We start from the raw sequence: 24070 nt of genomic DNA, 5'->3' as shown, positions 1-24070 counted from the left end.
GAGTGCTAAATGTGTTGAAACAAATGGTACTGTACTATCATTATGCAGTGCAACCTCTCTGCTAGGGGTCTAATTTCAAGGCTACCCTGACTGAACTACATTATTATTAGGGGTTTTGTAATTCACATCTTGCCACAGTACACAAAATACCTAATTATCAAAAGTAGCCTTTTAAAAGCTGGGTTGTGTTCCATGTAACTGGGACTGACTGTCACTTTCTTTCCCTTTTATCTCTGGAGACATCTGGAAGGGCTAAGTCTGCACAGTGCTGAGCATCCTGGCCTCAACCCAGCAGAACACTTCAGCATGCACATGGATGTATATACACAGCCCCTGTATTTCAGCAAGACATGCTTTTAGCCTGAGGACCTTGCTGAAAGATGGACTGGGCTCACCAAATTGCTTAGAAGTTGCACAGTGCTCAGTATTGTGTCTACCCCATCTTACACCCCACTAGGTTCAGCTTGTGTTTGAATCTATCCTAGTGCTCATCTCTGGAAAAAGCTGATGCAGGCTTTTAAAAGAAGGCTGAAAATCTGAGAGATGATTGGTAGCAGAGTGGCAGCTTTGTTTTACAGGAGTATTTACATGGTGTTTAACGTGAAAAAAAGAGCAAAGGATGATGACTCTGCCCAGCCTCACCATCCCTCTGACACCCCTGCCATCCCCATGCCTCTCTACCACCACTCTGCTAGCTCTGCTTCCTGCAGAGATTCTCCACGTAAACAAACAAAAGGTTATTTTTGTAGGATCCTTGGGAATCCCACAAAGCTTCCATGGGAAGGATTAAGCGTTTGCAGGGGTCTGATGACCTTTACCTGACCTGAAGCAGATTGCAACGTCAATTAGCATTTCAGCTTTCTCTGTTAGTAAGGATACACACACCCCAAGCTGGGCTCCTCCGACTGTGCTGTGTGCTGTGAGTCACGCTGGGCTGATTCTCCCCCGCTTCACAAATCTGCAAATTTATGTCCCAGCAAAACAACTATAAAATGCTACTACTCTGCTTTTTCACCTAATTTTCCCTCACTCTGCAAGCACAGGCAGAAAGGAAACATACTAGTAGGCAAGTACTATGCATTTGACAATACCAACATTCTTTTAATAAGGTGAAAAAAATCCTCATTATCAAAAGCATGGAGAATTGCTATAGGCATTTATGAATTAAAGCATGTGAGTCTCAAAGCCTGACAAAGGACCAGTACCTTCAGCTATGGAGAAAAAGGGAGAAGCAAAGGGCAAGCACGCAGGAGTATTTATAAAGAGCAAGGGATGCACATGCTGAGCCAAGCAAAGACAGGGCAACAGGAAGAGGCTCAAGGTCGTTCAGCACAGGAAAGTAGCAGCCCAGAAAATGCCTTTGACTCACAGCAGGGCTGGAGAAGGAGGAGAAGGTATCTGTTGTGCTGTGGCTTAAGCCAAGGTGAAGTAATTTCAAATTTTGAAGTTGTTTCAAATGAGATTTCTGCCATGAGGTCTCAGCTGATCTCCGTGACAAGTTTATATGTGGTTACTGAAAAAAAGAAAAAAGTAAAAAAATCCCAAACATGACACCACTCAATGAGAAGACAGCATTAAGCAATCAGTTGCCAAAGACCTAATCTCATTAACAACTTCTAAGATTTCAGCCATCAGTCTGTAGCTGGCAGCTATGGGAGAACTGAGTACAATGAAACATCTTTTAAACATTATTTTTTCAGGCTATCTTCCTGATCTTTTATACTTGTTTGTTCTGCAGTTTCTTAGAAGTTACAACTGCTGAAGGAAGTAGAGAAAATCCAGAAAAAAAAATAACCTGCTCTCCTATGCAGCTTCACGCCGCTGGGTCAGTGATTAACAAAGACAAGGTCCTGCTGCAGGGAAGCTAAATGGAGTTCATTATGGACATGAAAGTTAACAGGGCCAAAAAGGTGAGACCATAGGAAAGAGGATGAAATAAGAGCCTAACAAGTGTGGATTTTACTCCCTCGGTGCAATAAGGACAGCTTTTAACTACCAACTACTCTAAAAGAAAATCTATCTAGACAATAGTTTCTTTAAGATTGGTATTGTCCTATATACTACAATCATATTGTTTTGCATATACTCAGGAAAATTAAAATTAAAATGCATTGTTTAAAATATTTCGTGTTGTTCTCTAATGAGAAATCTTTGATTTGCAGATTGAAAATCTGAGTTTGTCCTTTTTCCTGGAAAACTTAGGAAAATGGAAGCATTTAAGTGGAACAGAATGATTCAACCTGGATGGAGACATTGACCTCAAATCCTCAGAAATCTATGAGTTTGTCAGCCATGCTCATTGTTTGAATGCTTTGGAAATGTCAGTGCTTCCTGGAGGTGCTTCCTGGCAGCAGCAAAGTGTCTGGAGAAGGAAACTACAGCCTGTGACACTGACAGAGCCTGGAACTACAGCCAGCAGACACTGGGATGTGAGCAGATTTTCTTGGCCCTGAAGACTGCAAGAATAGCCTGTGTCTCACTCACAGGTGATTTCTCACCACACACTGCAGTGCTGGGTACCTGCAACACTAAAAGGATCAGCTCTCACACGGTGTCATATTCTTTCCCCAGAAGTGGCAGTGAGTAATCTCTCTTTCAGTACTTCTGCTTTAGGACATTTCCACTTTGATTTCATACTGGTACTAAGCCCATGGTCATTAGAGACCCTGAAGTTTTCTGCTACAGCTGCCAATGTCCTGTATGACCAAAGAGTCCATTTGGCTTCACCACAACCCTCCCACAGAGATGTTTGAGTAGGTGCCAGTCAAGTGGTTACATGAGGCACTGGCTACTACAGAAGTTGTTTAGAAGTGGGGCTCATCTGCAAGAGTCATATGTGATGGTAAGGCTAAAAAATCAAGTACATCTCAAAATAAGTTGTCTGATTACCCTCAAAAAATCAAGCCAAAAGGAGTTATGAAAAGTGACAAATGAAAATCTCAATGAACTTTTAGTTTACAATAGATCAAAGGCTCTTGAAGAGGTGAGTAAACAGATACCTTGAACAGAACATGTATCCAGTAACTAAAAGTTTCAGGGAAACCAGAGAATGAAACCTGATTGGAGGTTCTTGTTTCCAGGATTGTCTTACACCTAGAAAATGGTGAAAGAAGAAAAAGAAAATTGGATAAACAGCTGAGGAACAGTAATATATTACTTAGTCCCTCCCAGTAACCATGCCAAGGATCTCTGCAGAGATTAGCTCTGCCAATAATATCACCTGTATACCAACATCTTTATTTCTTTTGTCCTTAATGTTTTATTGTGATATAAATTATTCTTTTGAATTATTAATCATAATTCCACTTTTGCAGGGAGTGGAATTCAGACCTTTTATGAGATATTTAGATGATCTGTTGTCTAAGCAACCCTTAGAATAGGCATGAAAAATCAGATGTAAGAGTAAATTAATGTGGCATTAACTTGCTTCCAACAGCTTGTTAATGGAAACAAATTCAATAAGCATCACATCCAAGAAGGGAGAAACTGTCCCCTTTGTACTGTTGTGCAAAGCAAACCTCAAAATAAAGCAAGAGGATGGACACAAAGAGCTACTTATTATAAGCCTCCCTAAACAACTGCAGTCTCAGCAGAGAAGACAGGGATGAAATAACACACATCTGAGTAAACTAAGCAAGAATAAAGAGGAGCCTATGGGAAAAAATGTAAACTTTTAGTAATTATTAAGAATTTTGATTAAACTTCCTAGGACTTTAGAGCCACATTGGGGCTGGTACACTAGTGCTCTGTGATTTAAAATTCTTAAGTATTTGGGTGAAAAAGCTGTCTTGTAATAACAAAAAAAAGCAACCAAAAAAAGTAAATAAACCCAAATAATACTGAAACCATATCAAAATAACTACTATATTGGCACATGGTGATAATAATTTTAAGAATACTGCTAAACCATGTAAGATCTTGCAAATATCATACTTTAACTTTGCTCCCCACTGTTACATGCTCTCAGACTTGAAGAGAAAATGAAGAACCTTATTTTGCTCAGATAATAACAGTTATAAAAATAGATTAACTGTCAGTATCATGAATTAATATCACACAAGTACAGAGGCTCAAATAATAGGTTTAGGCCATAAGCGAAGGAGCAAGAACACAAAGCTTATGCTTTGACCTGGGAGAGGATACCCACATCACTGCAGAAAAATGCTTACCTAAAATGAAATTTACATGTAATAATTCTGAGTGCTTTTAAAATCTGTGTTTTGTTTTGTTCTATGTGGAGACTGTTTTTGATATTAAGCCATTAGGCACTAGTAACAAAAGCTGATGCTCGAGATAAAAATCTACAGCTTTTACTTCATGCTTTCAAGTTTTTTTTTTCTTTCCCCTCCTTTTTTTTTTTCTTTTTTTTTTTTTTTAAAGAACCTCTGAAAGTCTAAATGATAACATGTTTCAAGTAGCTGCTCCTTCCCTGGAGTTGAACAAAATTGAAAAGATCAAAGTTAGTGCAATCTTGTTCAAAGGTGAAGAGGTGAAATCTTATGTGTGCTGGAGGATCAGAGCAAAGAGAAATGTACAATGCTTAGTGTGCGACACCTGAAGCCCACTTTCATCAAGGTACCTCATTTTCATCTGAATTCACAACGTATCTCATTTAATGGTAAAATAAGGAACAGCATAGGATTATCTTGGTTACAAAGAAGAGAAGCCCTTGCTCAATACTAAAAAGTAAACATCACTAGTAGGTGAAAATGCTCAATTTTTTTTAGCATTACTAAGTTCACCACATTAAATTTTATATTCCTTCATTTAGTAACATTTATATAATTGAGATTAAGCCATTACACCCACGATGTTTCGAGAATCATAACACTGTTGATAGTTTCTGCTGAGTTTCTGGAAAAAACACTGTGTTTTGAAGAGGACTGCAGAGAGGGACATCTAAAAAGGGTATGTTTTTTTCCATAAATCTTCATGTGACTGATGTGCCCTGACATAATGTATCACAATGAAATACAGCTGCCAAAAAAGAACTTCAAATTAAGCCCTTTTCTAGAGAAAGAAAAAAAAAGTGATAAGAAAATAGGTACCTTTTCAGCAAAAGCTTTTAAAGCTTTAAAAGCAAGGCAGGTAAAAAAACTTCTCTCAATTTTGTCTAAGTAACTAGAAGCTAAATGGGGGGAAAAGGGTATGGAAAATAATGCTCCAGCCTCTGTGAGAATCGGAGACATAGTGAACACAACACACTGTTACACAGGATGAAAAGATGATTTTAATGTCCTTGTCCTACCTTGTCATTTTCAAACACATGGAAGATCCACTTTCAAATTACTGGGAAATGTGGTACATTATGCTACTAATGCTAGTCGAAGAATGTTTTAGCATAAACATGGACTTAGACATGGCAAAGTGGCCACATTCAGAAGCTGAACTGAGTCACATTTCAATTGTTCCTTTTTGACTATGTGGAGTTTCTTTTGTGTTATTGCTGTAATTCCTAAATTCCCAAAAGCAATTTGCTGTCCAAAAGCAATAAGCATTATGTATATATTGTCTATTACAGGTCAAACCTTGACCTGAAAATCAGGTCTTCTCAGGAGTACTATAAAAGTCTTTCATATGCAGCCCTAATAGGAGCCATCCCACAGAGCCAAAAGCCCTTTTGTCAAGGATTCACTCGGCACATTCACACCTAAATTCCCACTTTTGTTCTCTTTCAACCTCAGCCCTCACAGAAAATCTGCTAAAAAAATTGTTGTCTTCTAGCAGTAGCTGCAGAAAATGAACTGCTCAAAGCAGAGCATGTTGCAGATGCTGGGGTTTGCAGATTGGGCATGAACTGAGGTTCAGGGACAGAAAAGAGACAAAGGTGACAAGACACACAAAGGGAATTTAAGACAACTCATGCAGGCTACCTCCAGCATTATATATTTGCATGATTAGACTGGATGCAGCTGAACCTGTCACCAAACTACTGCCTTATAATAGGTCAGAATTTATGTCATCCAAACTTCAGTACCTCTCAGATTAGGACATTTCTACTGGTTCTCCTCTTGGCTATATAAACTCTATCTCCGTCTATCACAAAGTATGACATAAAACACAACAAAGGGTTGGCACAACATACTGGTTTCACATGTGTTAGCACAGGGCTGAGAGTAGAGAAATGAAGCTTTCATAATTCCTTTTCTGTGTTTCAGGTCACCATTTCTTATTTCCCATTTGGGGTGCAGGAAGAGTTAATCTATTGTCCTCCATCTGTTGTCAGTCTCCTGCAATTAATCTGAGGAGATAACTGTGAAAGTGCTGCAGTAGACTACATCTCTTGAAGTCAGGGAACCTCTGCATGTTTCATAAGTGATGTAACATGGACATAAAACACCTATCACATGCAGCATGCAGTGGCTGACTTGCAGAGATTGTGCTGACTGTGTGTCTTTATGCTTGAATTTCCTCGTGCATTTTGGTAGCATGTAGACAGCTCTATCTGCTGCTTTGAAAGGGTTGAGCCGGGATTTCAGACTTCTTCTGAAGTGCTCCAAAGAACTGACTTCAGGTATTTCTTTAACCAAGAATTTCTGCAGCGTTCAGATGCTTCCAGCAAACATCCAAAGCTCCCCTACACACCAGTCATGAACATCGTGTTGCCAGCATAAAGATGGGTTTTAGTCACTGAAGACCATGGTGCCAGTGCTGTGTTCTGAGGCACAGCCTCTGCTTCCTGTAAGACTGTGCCATTCAACGGAAAACACGGGGCCAGGCGCGACTCTGGCACTCGTGACAGTCTCACAAGGTGGGGTAATAGATCAGGTGTATCAGACTGTTATTGTTCCTGTCTGTATTTGTATTTGTTATGGACTATAAACCCTGATGATCCCATGAAGGGCTGTGACCATGAATCCCAATTGGCTGAGCAGTGCTATTTCATGGAGGGACAAGTCCGGCAGTAATGAATTCAGTCAACATAATGATTTCGGTTTCACTGCACTGCTCTGCTTCCTGGGAATCTGCAGAAGATGAGTGACTGTGTCACAATCATAAATTCAGACACACACAATGCTGAAACTTCTTATAGAGCTTTAAGTCCCTGTGAAATGTCAGACTAATAAATATGATGATCGTATTTGCTATTTGGCAAAAGTATTAATTAACCTGGAAAAGTTAATAAAAATATATTCCCCAAAATTATGCAGCAGAAAAAATATTTTTTCTTATTCATGGTTATATGAATGCAAAATGTCATGGGTTCTTCATCTTTAATACCTAAGGGATTTTTAAGCATATTGTTTCCATAAAACTTGGTTCATCAGTACAGTACACAGCCCAGATATGCATATTTAATTACTCTGAAAGTAATTTACTTGTACAGATGGTGGTATTAGAAGGTCTTACTTCCATTTAAATTACTTCTATTTGAAAAATAATGTTATTTTGCTATGAATCTTGAGTGAAGAATTCACTCTTATTACAGATGAATAATACTTGACAATTGTAATTAATCTGTGACTAATCTAATACTTCCTAGATAAACATTTTCTCTCAAGTTTTAAAATCAAAGCATCCTCATCCCAGAAGGTTGATCTAGTAGTATTTTATATCCAAACCTGCAGACTGGAGGAGACCCCAGTCTGCTCTTGGGGCACATGAACAAAGAGCCACAGAAAAGTTTGTTGAATATCCCTGAGACTCCCCATGGCAGAGACATTACAAAATTGTTTGCATCTTTCTGTAAGAATAAGCAGGGATTGAAGCAAAAGAGTGCACTTCAGGAAAATACCTACCAGGCATTCAATTTAAGGAAAACAGTGGCTCAATGTGCATGTGTGGACTTTGGGAGAAGCTTTAATGGGCAAGGATCCAAAATATTCTGGGCAGCAATCCCTCCCAGCAGTGCAGGTAGCAGGGTTGCCCACCCAAATAACAGCAATTCCCAGGAGCAGGCATGTAGCAGAGGCAGGGAAGGCTAGCAGCATATTGCATTACCTCTTACACTCTTCCTGGGAAAACGTGTTTGCTTCTTCAAGTGAGATTGCTTTCTTGTACAGCACTGTAAAAGGTCTACATGTGTATGTTAGGCTCTCTTCAGTGAGCCCCCATCTTTATTCAAGCAGTGGCTCTCTCGAAGGGGGCTGATGTGGTTGCTATGGTAAGCATTCATGTTTTATTGAAGACTAAATGGCCAGAACCCACATAAAGGGCTCCCAAGTGGCCCTAAAATGTGCTCTGCCTTTCCTTTCTGCCACCTCTCTTCAGGACAAAACAATTTTTTGACAGCTGATCTGATTTTGCAGGCTTATCCAGAATAGGTATATTTGTCCCTTCTATCTATGTAACTTTAACATTGTGACCTGGATTTAATGCAGCAAACCCTGTGGACCTGCTTCAGAGAGCAGGAAAGCACCTGAATTTTCCCAGAGAGTTTTGGGGGAACTGGAGATGATGGGTGAGCTGAGCCACACTAAGACTGACAGAACCACATGTTTTTGTCACTTTAAAAGCAGGAGAGGGGAAGAGGGGGAGGAAAAAGGGGAAATGTCATAATCTTGACCAGCAATGCTGTACAACCCAAGCTGGACTACACAACCTGCCTGGAGTGCAGAGGTTTCACCTAGGCATGGTAACTAGGGTGCCAGAGGAGCGAAAAGGAAACATCACTCCATGAATAAATCTGCTCCTGCTAGAGAAAAGGAGCTGTGGTGCTCTGTGTCTGGCATTCAACTTGCAGACTGCTTTTCTTTTTAATTATCCTAATTAGGAAAAAATTGTACCTCCTTTGGCTTTCATATATTTACACTTACATAGAATTTCCAATAGCGTCTTTTTCCCAGGAAATCTAAGCACATTTGCTTCCACTGAGTTTAAAAAGCATCAAGGTCACATCTTTTCAATTTTGAATTTTTGGTTTTTTCAAACTGTCTGTGGTTGCTGCACTTCTAAGCAGATCCCCAGTGTTCAAATTATCCTACCCAGTGCTTCAGGCTCCAGCTGCCAGGGCTGCACCAAGCTGTGCCAAAGACTTGCACCCTTGCAGTCCTGTGCAAGAAATGCTTGGAGCAGGGAAGTGCTCCTGGGCTTCTCATCCCCAACCCTTCAGCAATGCTTTACTACAAGGGATTTCTCACCAAGTGCTCTCTCTTCAAGGGATGAAGAGAACTGCTTGTCTCCCTACTTGTCCTCACCCCATCCTGGTCAGGGTGACCCCACAGACACCCCAACATGACTGCCACCCCATTCCTCCAGCCACGCTGCCTGTAGCCCTCCAAAAACCCATGGCAGCCACGTGCAAAAGCCAGAGGCTCAGCAGTGGATCCAGGTGTGCCTGGTTGGCACGTGGGGAGGGCAAGGAGAGCCTGTGTCTGTAGTTGGAGGGGGCAGAGGTTGCAAGTCATAGTCCTGTAGAAGTATAGGAACAAGAGAAGATGAGTCAGGAATTTGGAGAAGATGGGGAGTAAGTAGATGCAAACTGTAGGATGGCTGTGGCTGAGCTGATCTCAATTACAGTATTTCTCAGTTTAAGTATGCCATTTTAAAGCATGGAAATTCAAGGCTCCAGTTTGTATTTTATGACACAGAGCCAAAAGCCCAAAACAGAAGAAGCATCTTAACAGTTCTGTTCCTTATTTTCATACAAATTCACACACTTGTAGTCATACGCATATAAAGTCAGCCTTAAACACAAGATCCATGGTAAGTTTTTCAACAAAATAATCCTTTAGACACTGATAAATCAAGCAACAATGACACTGGGATATCATAGCATCACTAAAAATGTCACCACAGTTAACAAGCCTGCTTGCTTTAACAAAAAAATATTGGTGAATAATCATCCGTCAGTTAGCAACGCTAAAAAAAAACATGCCTGGTGTTCCTTGCCTAAAAATGATGGGAGTGGAAACATTGTTTTCTTGCCAGGTTATTTTCATTTCAGGAAGAGAAATAACCAGGGGAAACATGGAGAGAAGAATAAATAACAAGAAGCAGTATGAGGGGAAGAAATCCTTCATAATTATGCCGTTGCCTCTGCCTTTCTCACTATCAGATTCCTCTCCTGTACCATACTGTGCCAAACCACTCACACGCCAGGCATCCTCCAGATGAATCAACACTGTGGCACACGGCTTCGAGCCTACATCAGAGGCACAGAGGAGGTGTTTGATATTGTATTTATGAACAAATCAGAGACAAGAGCTTCGTAGGGTTTTTTTTTTTGAAGGAGGAGGAGTAAAGAAAATAAGATTGTATGCCAGCTTGGGAGGAAAAACATCTCATTATCTTTTTAAAATTCCTATTAACCACAGACTCTGTTCTGCTTCATCCTCTAAGTGGTAAATTAAAACAGCACACACGCAATCTGTAAATTTGTTCCTTTACCCATCACTCAGAAAACATAATATGAAAGACTGTCTGCACTAATCCAGGCTCCAGCATCTGTCCTGATGCTGCACACCGGGGCAGAGGGGCTGAACTGGGGCACTGTGCTGCCTGCAGCACATGGAGGGAGCCCCCCAGGTGCCACCAGGCAAGCACAGCCAAGCACCATCATCCCAGCCAGGCACAGAACTCCTCCCTAATATGGGAAAAACATTTTGGGAAATCTCACCATAGTAATTTCTTATTTCACTTTGCAAAGCAAAACCAACCAAATATGTCCACAAGCCACCAGCTATGACTACAAGCTATAACCTCCCAGTTGCCTGGCAACTTCCCTGAAAACAGCCCACAAAGACCTTACTTTTGTTCAAAAGCATTGGTGATGAAACACAAAACCTTTTTCCAAACTACATTGATGAAACCTTAACAGCTCTTAGGATAATTTTTCTCACCAATAAACATCTGCTCAACAGGAGGTGACAGAAAAAGGACTTCTAGAGCCCAGCATTACAAGTTGACAAAAAGAGAGAGCTCAAAAGTTCAAGTCCTAGGCCGAAGAACAGAATTTATCTACTGCATGTTCAGCCTCTTCTCACAAAAGTTATCAGCACAGATGTGTTCTCCCGGTGAAAAGAGGATGTCAGGCCAAAAACTTGTTTGTGTCCCTTACCTTTTAAGAAGCAGAAGTAATTCCTATTCATAGGCAGGGTCTTGTACCCAGCTTGCAAAGTTTCCCCTGTAAACACTTTCCTTTCTTCTTTTATCTTTCCTTCTCTAAAATAGAAAAACCAGATATGGCAACCATTAATCAAGAAAATAATAAACCTAATATCGGTCAAGGGAGAAGACAGAAGCTGAGGAGAGGCAGACAAGACACTCCAGCACATTTCCTGTGGCATAAATGAGACTTTTCTGCAACTGAACCATAGCTCATACAAGATCCTCACAAAGAACGAAAATTGTCATGTTTCGGATATTCCATTGGTAAAAGAGTTTAACAAACAGGTCATCAGGCACATAAAATATTTCCACATATGTTGTCATGTGTATCAGTGACAGAAGTTTTTATGCTAAGATGGGTGTGTGGAGAGCTCCAGAAGTGGAATGAACACCTCCAGCTTGCCCTTTGTGGGTCTTGTTTCCCAGCCTACACCCTTGCAGCAACTTAGTTTGAAACAAAACCATAGCCTCCTGTTAGGGTAAAGAGTGAAATGCGAACACTTTCCTGTGCCAGACCCTGAAGAGCATGACTAACAGACACTTTCCTTACACAAAAGCATTTCCCAGTGCCCCAAGTACATATTTTCCCAAGTAAAGGCTGACATTAGACTTCAGAGGCTGGCTGTGTGTTTAATGGGATTTAATGGGATTTAAGGACTCAAACATGGACAATGAAACAAAACTGACTGACTTCCCGCATCACACCATCAGTTGAGTGGGACACATCCTTCAGAAAAACACAAAGTTGTGATAGATATTTCACCAGTCTCAAAAGCAGTCCTTTCTAGTGCCTAACCACTTTCACTCTCAAAAACATGTGATGTACTCAAGTTCTAATTTTCCCGATTTTAATCTCAATTATTTGGGAGGTTTATATGCATTTTTGCTTCATCCTCATCCATGTGACAAGTCTTCAGGCAGTGGGCATCTTCACTATATCTAGGTATTTATGCGTCCAGTTCCTTGCTGTTAGTTTGTCATACTTTTTACTGTAGATTCAAGTATGTTCTATCTGACCTCCTTAGAGGAAAAATATGCTTTGGGGTTTTTTTGGGGGCGGGGGAGTGCGGCTGGTGTGTGGGCTTAGTTAAGAAACTCACTCAAACTGCAACACTGTCAGTGATATGAAAATGAATCGTTAGATAAAAGATGTTTTCCCCCTTGTGTTTCTCGAATGAGTAAAAATTCTTACAGCAAGAGAAGGATGCAAAATTCAGGAGGAGTAAATGGCTGCACGGTTCAGGGAAGGGATGTGTGCAGGGGGAGCACCTGGGGGTGTATTTGCCTTGTCTGTGTATACATGGACTTTTTGAATGTCATAGTACTATGGGCAAACTGTACAAGCCCCAAACAAACTTTGAAAGATTAAAATGCAGTAAATTATGAGGTTTGTAAAAACAGAAAATAATCCTAATGGTAACTAAGATCGATTTTATATTTGAATGGAGTGCTCTACCCCAAAACAGGTTTTCACTAAAACAAATCACCTGATGTTTACTAGATTATTTATTGCACCTTTATCTGTATTACAGATGCCCGTATAAAAAATGGGCTATTATTTTTAGGTCTTATAAATATATAAATTAAATCATGAATCGTACATAGGTCTGCATGCAGCATGTCTCTGTGACACTCACCATTTTTCTTGTACAAAATGTCTGTAAAATGCCTAGCCTGAGACTGCTTTTTCTGGCTAAAAAATAATCAGTTGCAGAAAGCTCAAACTTCTGTCAACTGTATGAAATGAGAAGGCAGAAGGCTATGCCCCTCAGTATTTTGATTACATGGATCAGGAAAACAAATTTCAAGAATTAACGGTGCAAATTTTTAAACATGCCAGAGCAGGGTAATTCTAAGCACTGTTACAAGTTTCAGCAAGGGAAAGGTGTTGCTTTCAGATTTGGAAATGCTTACTACAGTCTAACCTCTTTGTCAACATGTTTGCAGTTTTGCAACATCCATTTCTAAGTGCATTACCTCATGAAGGAAACCAAAAGGCAGAAAACTAAAGAAATAGGGGTCAAATTCCTTCTGTGAGATCTACCTTGTAAAATTATCCAGAATGTAATAATACCATGTTATTGACTTAAGCACAGTTCCCTGTGACATGCTGCAGCTGACCTGTAATTTTTATCCTACATGTTGCCAGCACTATTAAAATGACACTTGTGAATGTAAATTAAGCTCACAAAGGGGACAGATTGTATGATTCTGGTTTCTCTCAGATGCCTGTAGGCTATCACAGGTTCCATATGTGAAGTAATTATGTTCACTGAAGGAAAGAATAAATGCTGTCAAATTGTGTACTGAGAGAGAAAGCAGCTATTATATTGCAGTAGTCACTGGAGCATTGCCTTAGAAAGTGAAAAGATGTATAAGAAAATAATAAAAAAGAAAAACTGGAGCAGAGCTATATTAAATATAACCTTTAAATGAGTATCTGCATTTGAATATATATTACACAAAGCTAATATTTCACAAATAAAAGCATTTTACTTTTTTAATCACATTTTCTTTCCCACATCTAGAGGGCACAGGGCAGAATATTTATTGGAGGGGTAAAGGACAGGTGGAGCATCTTTCAGCTTTCTGTGTTCCCTAAGGAAGAAGAGCCCTCCAAGGCCCCAGAGAGGCTGTCCCCACCTCCTTCCCCACCACAAACCTCCTCTTGTGGGAGCAGTGCAGTGGCCAGCCTTCCTCCCCAGCAGGCAGATGTGTCCCACCCCCAGCCCTGCCTTCCCACCCTATCCACCTCTCATGGCCAGCTCCAAACCTCCTCCTGCCACAGACCCTGAGCAAGGGCACTAAGGCAGGACAGGAGCACTTCTGAACACACCCTGCACTGCAGCACCAAACCTTGGCTGCAAAGGCTGCAGCAGGCTTGGAGAAAGTGAGGCTTCCACCATGGAAGCCAACATAGCTGCTAAAAGGAAAGGCAACACTTCCATCACCTGCACAGCTGCAGCGTGGTCCTGCTCTCCTGCACCTGGGGGTGGTGAGCCTATATTTATACCAGTGAAGTCATCAGTGAACCAGCACAAGAGGGGAGAGGATACTAAGCTGGGAAAATAGCCTTTAAAAGCCTTTCACTTAAAGGAAACTAAGGACACCAGAAGCAGAGATAGGTAAGTGCTTGTGTGGGTTTGGATTTTCATCCAGAAATGAAACAAGAAAAGAAAGGAAGTTAGGATGCTCTGGAAACAAAACACAAACAGGAAGGCACATTTTCTTACAAGGGTATAACTACGGATGTAGAGGTCATGAAGGAGCCCAAAACACCGAAAAACAGAAGGCTGGATGCTTCCCTATATTTTTAATGTTTACTAGAGTAAACACAAATTTGGCACTCTGGAGATTCCCAATGCAATGGAAAGGAGATGTCTGCAGTGTCCCACTAGTGCTAGTTCTGGATCTCTGCAGCCTCAAGCATGATGGGCTGCAAATGTAACCAAGGGCAAATAAGTTCCCAACACAGCTGGCCTCACCCTGCCCAGGCTGTGCTGCTCTTACCTGCATGCCTGTCTCTAGCCTGGCTGCCTTAGCAGCAGCAGGTGCTCAGGCTAGACCTGGCTGCTGTGCAGTGCTGAGAGGAGCAGAGCTGGCTGCAGATGGCACAGCACAGGCATTAGCAACTCAAGCACTGAATGTCCTGTGTGGCTCAGATAGTGGCTTGCCTGTGGCTGAGCTGTGTGTGTGCTCATCTGATTCTCAAAAGCTGATATGTCCAGGAGACCAAATCTTTCAGACTGCTCTCTGATGTGAAGGCAGCTCTTGGGGAAGCAAGGCACCTGCTGGAGCAGAGGAGATGCCTGGAAGCCCTCAAGTCCTCGTCCCTCTCCCAAAGCCACAATCAGTTCCTGGACAACATTGTATGAAAGCAGTCACACTAGGTCTACAGGGTCCTTTTCCAAGCAGGTGATTTTCCTGATTGTCACCATCAGGTAATTTGGGTAACTAACTTGTATCCAAGGACCTGTCCTGATTCTGGACAAACATTTTACAGGCAAAGTGGTGATATGCCTCGGCGAACAGCTCTCCCTGGAGTTCCTGATCATGGGTGCACTGCCCATCAAATCCTCATGTTCATGTGAGCAGTTACAAGATATTAGGTAGTGGCATGGGTTTGCCTCATCAAAGCCACAGCTTGCAGCAAACCATTCTGTTTGTACAACATCACATTTCTGCTTCTGATAAATTAGAAACTGTGGCACTTTTTTTGAGGTTTCTTAAGAAAAAAAGTCTGACACTCAGCTTTTGCAGTCTCTCCATTTTACAAACTGCATATTGCATTTAGTAGAGTTGTTCAGCACAGAGAAATGCTCAATTGTGCAATTGTCCTTTGTTGTTTCTGGGCACACACATCTCCATTACTGAAGGAAAGGGCTGCCAGGCTGCCCCACGCACTGCCAACATCAGACACAGCACAGTTCACATGTCTTTACCTAAACTCTCTCTGTATGTTAAAATATGAGGCTTGCATCTGAATTGCCCACTAGGAACAGGGCCTGGCACATCATGTCCCTGCTCATCCTCTGTGTGCCCAGGAGCCAGATAACAGCCTGCCACAGCCCTGCTCTGTGTCCACCTTGACTCAAAGGGCTCCCAAATCACTTAGGTTTCTCTACACCAGCATTGTGAAGAAAGAAAACACGATCCCATCACCTTATTTTGGTCATTGCTTTTCCACTTCTGTTTCACTTCCTGGCCAGCTACCTCACTCATGCCAACACCCTCCTCTGCAGCACCAAAGCCTGGCAGCAACTTCCCCTCAGGGATCGTCAGCAAAACCAACTAATTGCCTCTTTATTCAAGGCCATCTTGTAACAAAAGGGCTGCCAGCACAGCCCAGAGAAGCATCCAGATGCAGACATCAACAGAGAGCAAACTCTTCCATCCCATGCACCATGCACCAGAGCTGCCTCACAGCTCACTGCTGTGGGTAGTGGCTAAGAGACGAGACCTACCCAAGCAGAGCACAGCTTGGGCACTGGCAGAGAGCTGTGGGAGGAAGCCCCCAGCCATACCCCCAGGACAGTCACTTCGTGGCATGTAGGGCACAGAGCCCTGTGCCCATTCTGTGCTGCCAGCCTGCAGCACAGCCCCCAGCCCTGGGAGACACACACCCTGTGGCAGAATCCCTCCCAGGAGAGTTCTCTGGGGAGGGGGTGCTCGTGCATAAATGAACATCTCATTGTGCAGCCCATTAATACCAGCTGGTCACGGCTGGGTGGGCAGTGCCATGGGCAGACAGACAGCCTGCCTGCTTCCAATTAAACGCAGTAGCAGTCACACAACACACTACTGCAACTTCTTCTTGAATAAAAACCCCTTTGAAATCAACTACCATTTCCTAAGCAGCTGAAAACTATTAAACAACTGTTTGCAGGGTAGCTCATGTCATACGTGGGAGGCTGAAATGTAATGTAGAAATGAGAGGGTTTTTTCTGGTTGGCAGCACTGACAGCAACTATAATGTATGACTCTTTCGGATGCAGCGTGGCAGAAGCAGGGTGAGGATCATCCAGGGCTATTCACTAGAGAAATTGTTACATATAAAGAGAAGGCAGAATCAAGGATCTCAGGATCGTAGCAGAAAGGAGGGGCAGGGAAGGAAAAAAGAAAAGATGTGGTTTGCTTTTGCAGTTTTAATAAGGATTTGTGGGGTAATGTTGTGTAAAGGTAATATAGCTGGATCTTTAGTAATAATAATAACTAGAACCAACTCTCCATGTTAACTGACCTTTAAATATTATTGTCCCTTTCAGTTTACCAAAAAGACATTTACTTCATGAAAGATGTTATTCAACTCTGTACAAAGATCCAATAGGCTAAAATATGCTAAACTGACATTTAGAATTATCTCATAACACTTTTTTATGATAACTCGTATTCTTCCCATGTGACTTTAATGTGAGGGTTTCGGGTTTTCTGTTTTTTTTCCAAGCATTTTGAAACCATTTCAAATAATAGGCAGATATTGCCGAGTCATTCAGGCTATCTGTAATGATATTAGAACCTTTCTCAATAGCTGATTAATTACTTCCTTATTACGCTCAAGGCAAGTTGAAATCACATGCCCTGCTCAAGATTTAAACCTCTATCTCACAGGCAAAGGAAGCATTCAGACTGACATTTTACATACTTAACTTCATTTTCTATAATAATGAAAGCATCTATGGTATATTGCCCTGGTAATCTGTGCAATCAAGACAACTGGGAGCACCAGAAAAAGACCTACACTTCGTTGGGGGGGAAAGGCAGTGGGACCCCAGTAAAGGTAGATGTGTTTATTCTGCCTCTGTTGCAGCCACTTCCCAGCGCCCATTTCAGACACAGCTGTGCACAAGCAGGTCACTGCTTAGGGCAGCACCGTGCCTGGGTGTGCTGGAGCCCTGGCTGCTGCCCCAGGGGCTGTGTGTGCAGCCTTGTGCCCTGACACTCCGCTTGCTGCCCCACACCCCCAGCAGACACAGCAGCTCAGCACTCCTCTCCTTCCAGCTCTTCACAGGGCCATGATCCAAATTTTCCTACACTGGTGAGACAGTTCTGGCCTCCAGGTCCTCCCTCCACTACCTCCAAATGTATTGGGCATCATAAACCATGCTTGAGAAAACAAGAAACAAACATTTCTCATTCCTTCTTGCTCCTGTCACCCATAAGAGGAAGAAGGTCAAGTTCTGACACCCTTAAACCGGACAGAAAGCAGGAGTCACCCAGCAATAACAAAGACATAAGCCATCCTTGATTTTTTAAAAATTCTTCCTTTTTTACCCTGCATTTTCCACTCCGGGGACCTTCCACCTCTGGCTACTACACATTATAGCTCAGCTACCTCAGGATCTGGTGGGAGATGGGTCCTTTTCCCCAGACATCCTTCAGTGCCAATAGGAGGGAAAATCAGCAGATTGCCAATGTGCCAAGAATGTGGATAAATAAAGACATGGTAAAGCAACACATGATAGCAAACACCATTCAGTAATCCACTTTGCATTCTTGGCTATGGCATTTCATAATGCAAGAGGAAGGACTGGTTATTAACGTGACAAAACACTGCTAAATGATTAAAAGGAACACATACACAATCAGCAAAGGTCTGAAATTGAAGCTACAAAGAAAACCAATGTCTTATGAGAATTTTAGCATTCTGTGATTTCAACAAAGGAAGCAAAGATAGAAGGGACAAATTATATCATAAGAGGAAGATGGCTAATTTCATAAATAAAATCTGTAATATTTTCTAAAAACACATTCTATATACATAGATACAATGTTCATAGGATATATTTTGGTGAACTCTTCCTTCATTCATAATATTTTATTATTAGCAATTAAAGGAGACAAACCTAGTTTTTACTTTGATACTGCAGTTCATTTCTATTGAGCTAACAGCAAGGTACATGCAAAATCTAAACAGAAGACTTCAACAAAATGCTTGAGATAATCATAGTATATCTAGCTCATGTAGGGCTCCACTGTGGAAACACACATTATTTATCAGTTTTGCATCTTCCAACGAATTAAAAAAAGAGTATTATCTCTTTTCTGATTTCAATATTTGTTTAGTGAGTCCTGGTAAATTCTAGATCAGATATTATGCACTAAACAACAACAACTAATTATCTTAGAAATCCACAGTGATAAGAAAACTGCACGGTAAATATGTTATAACCAGACAACAGCAGAAGGTAAGTCAGTATTTCAATTGCTGTGGATTGCACAAGTTGGTAAATGTTTTCTGGCAGGTGTCCTTCAAATTCCAAAAATAATGCATCCATTTTATGGCATTATCTCAATTTCTATTATATTTGTTTATATCTTTGCAGTGAAACCATATTGTTATTAAGGTTATCATTATAATAGAAAATTGTATTAGCTTTTAAAAGCCTGTTCTATTTTATGTGTATATAAATAGGAACATTATGATCACGCATGATTCCCATTTGTCCTTGCTATACTCTTGACATTGCTGTAAATGGAAGTAGAACACAAAGCCCTTACCAGGGCTTAAAATATTGCCCCTTTGATTGGCTGCACAGAAATCGGTTTTGCTTTTGTTATGCAAAATCTGACCCTGATGGTTATATACTCCAAAAGGTACAAACACTCTGTTCTCTTTACCTTTGACCACCAAGATGTGTCTCTGTGCATCTGTATTTGTACAGTGTGGCCACAGCAAAGAACCCAACAAAGCACCCAACGTGTGCCAGAGGACTGATTTTGAGGATTTTGAAGTGTCTAAGAGCAGTGAGGTGACCAGCTCCAGGTGCACAGTGGGGAAAAGCGAGGTGTGCTGTCACCTCCAGTGGGTTCCTGAAGGGATGTGTGACACTCAAGGCCCTCTGAGTGTGCAAGCTCTGCTATGGTTTCTGGAAATGCAATGCAGCAACCCACTGTGGGCACTGACATGCCTCTCCAGCAACAGGAGTAGCCCAGATTTCCACCCTTAAAGGCAACCCAGCCTAGATTTCTACCCGTGCTCAAGAGGCTGAAGATGGGGGCATGGACCAAGCCAGGGCTGGCCAGGGCCAGATGTGGTGGAGTAAGTGGCACTGTGGGAGTATCTGCACACCCAAAAGAAACTGGGATGCACTATATCCTGTCAGCAGAGTGCCACATCCACTGGTCACATGTGCAACACTGTGATGCTCTGACTCCACCCTGAAACAGAGATAAGGCATTTAGGCAGAAGGAAAAATCTTCAAAAATCATAAGTCAGGTGTTTTGTTAATGAAAGTAATAAATGCTGTGACTGCTGAGAAATCAGACAAGTTCAGATGATTTCCTGTCACCTGATGACCAGCTAATGGCTGTGAATATTGAGAGCAATTCTTTTTTTTTTTTTTCCCAGATAAGATGAAATTTCATTTCAGTGTCTTGAAATGCTTTACAGAGTGCTGTTGTGTCTCCTTGCTGACACAACACCCAGTAGTTCAGGGAACACTAGGGCATGTGATTACAGGGCAGATCCTAGTCAGATACACCATATAATTATAGTTGATGTACGGTGTGCTATGCTCTGAGAAAACCCAGAAGAGTCTGGTCTAAAAAGTTCTCTGAATTGGGGTAATTACAATATTAATCACAATCCATTGAACTAAAGTGGAATTAAATACAAATTTTCTGTTTATATAGTAAATGCTGAATAACAATAAGTTAGCAACAGCATTTTGGTCTGGTTTAACTGCCTAACATCTGGAGAACATTATTACAGAGTCATCAGCCATTTGGCCAGTGCCCAATATGAAAGCAGTTTTACCCCTTTTTCTCTAAACATCAGCACAGCCTCACCAGAATACACATATTTCTCTTTTCTCAAAACATTCTCTTAAAAAATTTGAAATATTGTAGAATTTAGATGGGATAAACCACTTGTTTCTGTTTAGAAAGCAAACAAAATTGGATCAAAATAAGAGACCAATTTTAAATATCTAATTTAAGCAAAGATCGTGCTGCTTATGAGTCTGTGGTAAAGGCAGTTGTTCCAGCTATTTAAACAATATGATTACATGGCATTTCACAGGATGGAAGAGACAGATTACCAGAAAGTTGAAAACTGCCCTTGTTCCTATATAAATATGTACACATAACCTATCACTCGTTACTACCAAATTTATATGAAGTATAATTTGGTCTTTATTACAGTTGCCGAGCCTGAAAAGAACCTCTTTACTTATGAAGATTCTTTTTTTTTCTGTAGTAATGAAAAAACACAGTTGTCAGCATAATATCCTGACATTCAGGATGCCAGCCTGTCTATACCAGAGTCAGATGTGAAAATAAATAGATATTAAACTGTCAGTCAATGAAATTACAAAGTCAAGAGCAGCTCTAGCTGCGATTCTGTGCATTCTGTTTGATGGACACAGGTGTTTAAGTGTTATGAAATCCAGCAGAGCCTCAGAGTGAATAATGCACCTTCCAGCAGTTCTGCCCTAGCCAAAAGAGCTGCTGTGAGCTCCCCTCTCACCCTGAAGCCGCTAAGCAGTCAATGTGCCCTAAGAAAGGGGACAGAAAGGCCTTCCAGGTTTATCAGAGCTAAAGCCTAAGAAGTCTTACAGTCTGTGTTACAGCATACATTGAGGAATTGAAGCTACACTTCTCTCAAACTGTGAAGGTTAGTCCCACTGGCTTTGCATACAAATCTAAGGCAGATGCCCAAAATCCACATCATTTATTTATTATTCATAAGGCACTTAAAGTCAATCATCTGTCACTAATAAACATTAACACTATTAAAAATTAATGATCATCCTACAGCATGCTGAGACAGATTCTTCTTTCTGTTTGATGAGTATTGGAGCAAAGTACATCGCTTTCATTTACTGACTCTGAAACTGTTTATGCTTTGTATAATGCTGCTACTTCAGCTGCTCCTCTGAACACCAGTGACCCCCTTTCTCTTGGAATGCCAAGAAATTATCAGTCTCATGAGAGAAGCCTGAAAGGATGGTTTTAGCTACAAATATGTATTTGCAGAGAAGAAAAATAAATCCTGGATTCAAGTTTATCACACACAGCACAAGTCTTTGTGATGACAGGGCTTTTTGTGTCCCCTTCCACTTTCTGTGAAACGGTGAGGTGTCTGTGATGGGGGACACGTGTCCCTGTGCTCCCCACTGTACAGGAGGGTCCTGAACTCAGGTAACACACCACAAGTGAACAATGAGGCTGGAAATGACAGCTCTGACAAGACTACCTGAGAGTCTCACAAGCTGGAACAAGAAAAGGCTTCCTGAAGAGCAACTAAAAAAGGTAACTTCACCAAAGGTCCACACAGTGTCGCAGGGCACTTTCTTCTCTTAGTGGGTGGGAGGCAAAGCCCACTGCTAGAGATGAAGAAACAGCTTGCACCTTAACCCTCAAAAGGACATTCCCTCTAAAAGTAAAAATGATACTAAACCCTTCATCTTTTGTGTTCACGTTTTCAAATATAAATCTTGGGGAATCCCTTTATGCATTGCTGTCATCACAGGCAGAACTCATAACTCAGCACTGTTTCCTAAAACATGCTCATCATGTTTTTCCCTGCTGCTTATTTTAGCAATTATTTAATAGTGGAAGTGCTGTAACTATATTATAGGTAATCACTAGATACACAGTTGATTCTGCTAAAAATGCAGTTAAATAAATCTAACCAAACATGCATTGAAGACCAGTCGAGAAGTAGAAGAATGACAATAGGATTGTGTGCATCAAATCAAAATTTCTGTGAGTTATATCAAACCTTGAAAAACAAGCTAAACTTTAGGTCTCAATGCTAGTGATATAATGGGAAAACTTGCCAAGATAGATGATATATTAATCTTCCTCTTGCAATTTACAGTCTAATATTTCAGTGCCACACCATTTTTCATAGAAAAACAGTGACTGTTAAGAAATAGAAGGAGCTTTGTAGAATTAAGTGACTACTATCATGCTTGGTTTTTTTTCTTACTGATGTTTCACATGAAATAACTAATGAGGATTTGTAAAGAACAGCTATCAGAGCTAGAAATGTACTGACCCATTGGAAAAACACGGTGCCTCCCTCTGCTGAGACTGAGAAGGGTTCGTGTTCCATACATTTTACATTCCTACCAGCTATTGCCATTACCAGGGACACTTGGTGCCAACAGAAAAATGCAGCCATTCAAAACTAATTCTGCCTTTCAGGATGCAGGAAGTCAAGAAAAAATGAGAACTCCCTGCAACGTCCCCAACAAGACCCAAAGAAAAGTCTTTTCAGGTACTGCAGGGCATCAGGGACAAGTTAGTGCCTCACACACCATTTTTACATTTGCACATCTCCCGTCTTGCAGAGCCACACAAGGGTGGGCAGCTCCATGAGTCATGGCTAGGGAGCTGAGACCTGGTCCTGCAATCACACACACCAGTAAGCCCCACAGAACCTCTAATTAAACACTTTTGAACAGAATTAGGATATACAGCCTTCTAAATCTCAGGCTTAAGACTGTTCTGAACAACTCTTTTTAGTCATGCCACCTTGTCCTGCTGCCTGCTCTCCACTGACAGTAGACTTCTTCATAATTTTTCTAATTTTTATCTGAGAATTCATGCACTGACAAGTTACTTTTATAAAGACAGCTGAAATTACAGTCAAGAAAAAGAGATATTAAAGCATCATTATTTAAACATGAAAATGCAATGAAACTGTTAACCTTTCCCTAAGGTGAAGGTGTTTATTGCTAAGTTTTTGCAGCACAATTACATTCAAACAGACAAATGCTGGCTTAAAATAAAGCTTTCTTTTTTTTAAATCTACCTAGGAGAAATGGAAAAACATCTTGAAAGTAAGCTGCCTCATATCAAATACTTGACTAAAATCCTTACTATTAAAAATACTAGAATTTTAAGGGTAAGTTGAGAAAGCCAGGCAGCTAGAACACAATGTCTTATCTTTCCTTCTTAAATATAAACTATAGAATCATAGACTGGCTTGGGTTGGAAAGGATCTCAAAGATCATTTCATTCCAAAGCCCCTGCCCTGGGCAGAGAACCTTACACTAGACTGAGTTGCTCAAAGTCCTGTTCAACGTGGCTTTGAACATTTCTGTGGATGGGGCATCCACAGCTTCTCTGGGCAACGTGTTCCAGTGTCTCACCAGCCTCACAGTAAAGAATTTCCTCCTGATATCTGATCTAAACCTATCTTCTTTCAGTTTAAAGCAATTACACCTTGTCCTATCACTACACGTCCTTGTAAAATATCTTGCACTGACTTTCTGCAGGGTGTGAGCTGCAATTTGTATTCACTTCTAATACAAAATCTGATGTTTTCTTTGAATTATGCTGTGTGAGCCACATTTCCATAGATGTGTTGCATTTCTCACAGCACACACATCACAGCCCCAAATGCATACACGGGGTGGTTCATCCCCTGCCTGCTGCCCTGGAGCAGCTCCCCAGCACACAGGGGACAACTGCTTCACAAGAAGCTGAACTGCCTTCCAGATGGGGCACTCCTGGCTTTTGGAATACTCAGCAAAGCTCTGGATGAGGAGATGTGTCCCTGGGACACAGG

The 24070-nt window shown here is 41.2% G+C and overlaps 1 protein-coding gene across 3 annotated transcripts in view; it reads right to left on the bottom strand.

The window, feature by feature from the left end:
* The window catches only part of LOC148222830 (uncharacterized), a 76167-nt gene that overhangs the window by 16179 nt on the left and 35918 nt on the right, over positions 1 to 24070 (bottom strand). For 2 of the 3 annotated variants that reach the window (XM_088170022.1, XM_088170024.1), the window contains 3 exons: positions 11000 to 11103; positions 3000 to 3093; positions 1370 to 1513 (listed from right to left, as the gene is read on the bottom strand). In XM_088170022.1, the coding sequence (XP_088026148.1) occupies positions 1501 to 1513; positions 3000 to 3093; positions 11000 to 11103 (211 nt within the window). In that variant the 3' untranslated portion in view covers positions 1370 to 1500. The remainder of the gene's footprint in view (positions 1 to 1369; positions 1514 to 2999; positions 3094 to 10999; positions 11104 to 24070) is intronic. The other variant, XM_088170023.1, reaches the window with a different exon arrangement.

Source organism: Sturnus vulgaris, chromosome 9 (assembly GCF_052056855.1).
Source record: "Sturnus vulgaris isolate bStuVul1 chromosome 9, bStuVul1.hap1, whole genome shotgun sequence".
NCBI classification, from domain to species: domain Eukaryota; kingdom Metazoa; phylum Chordata; class Aves; order Passeriformes; family Sturnidae; genus Sturnus; species Sturnus vulgaris.
The sequence above is the reverse complement of the archived record's forward strand: the minus strand, read 5'-3'. Positions and strand labels throughout refer to the sequence as shown.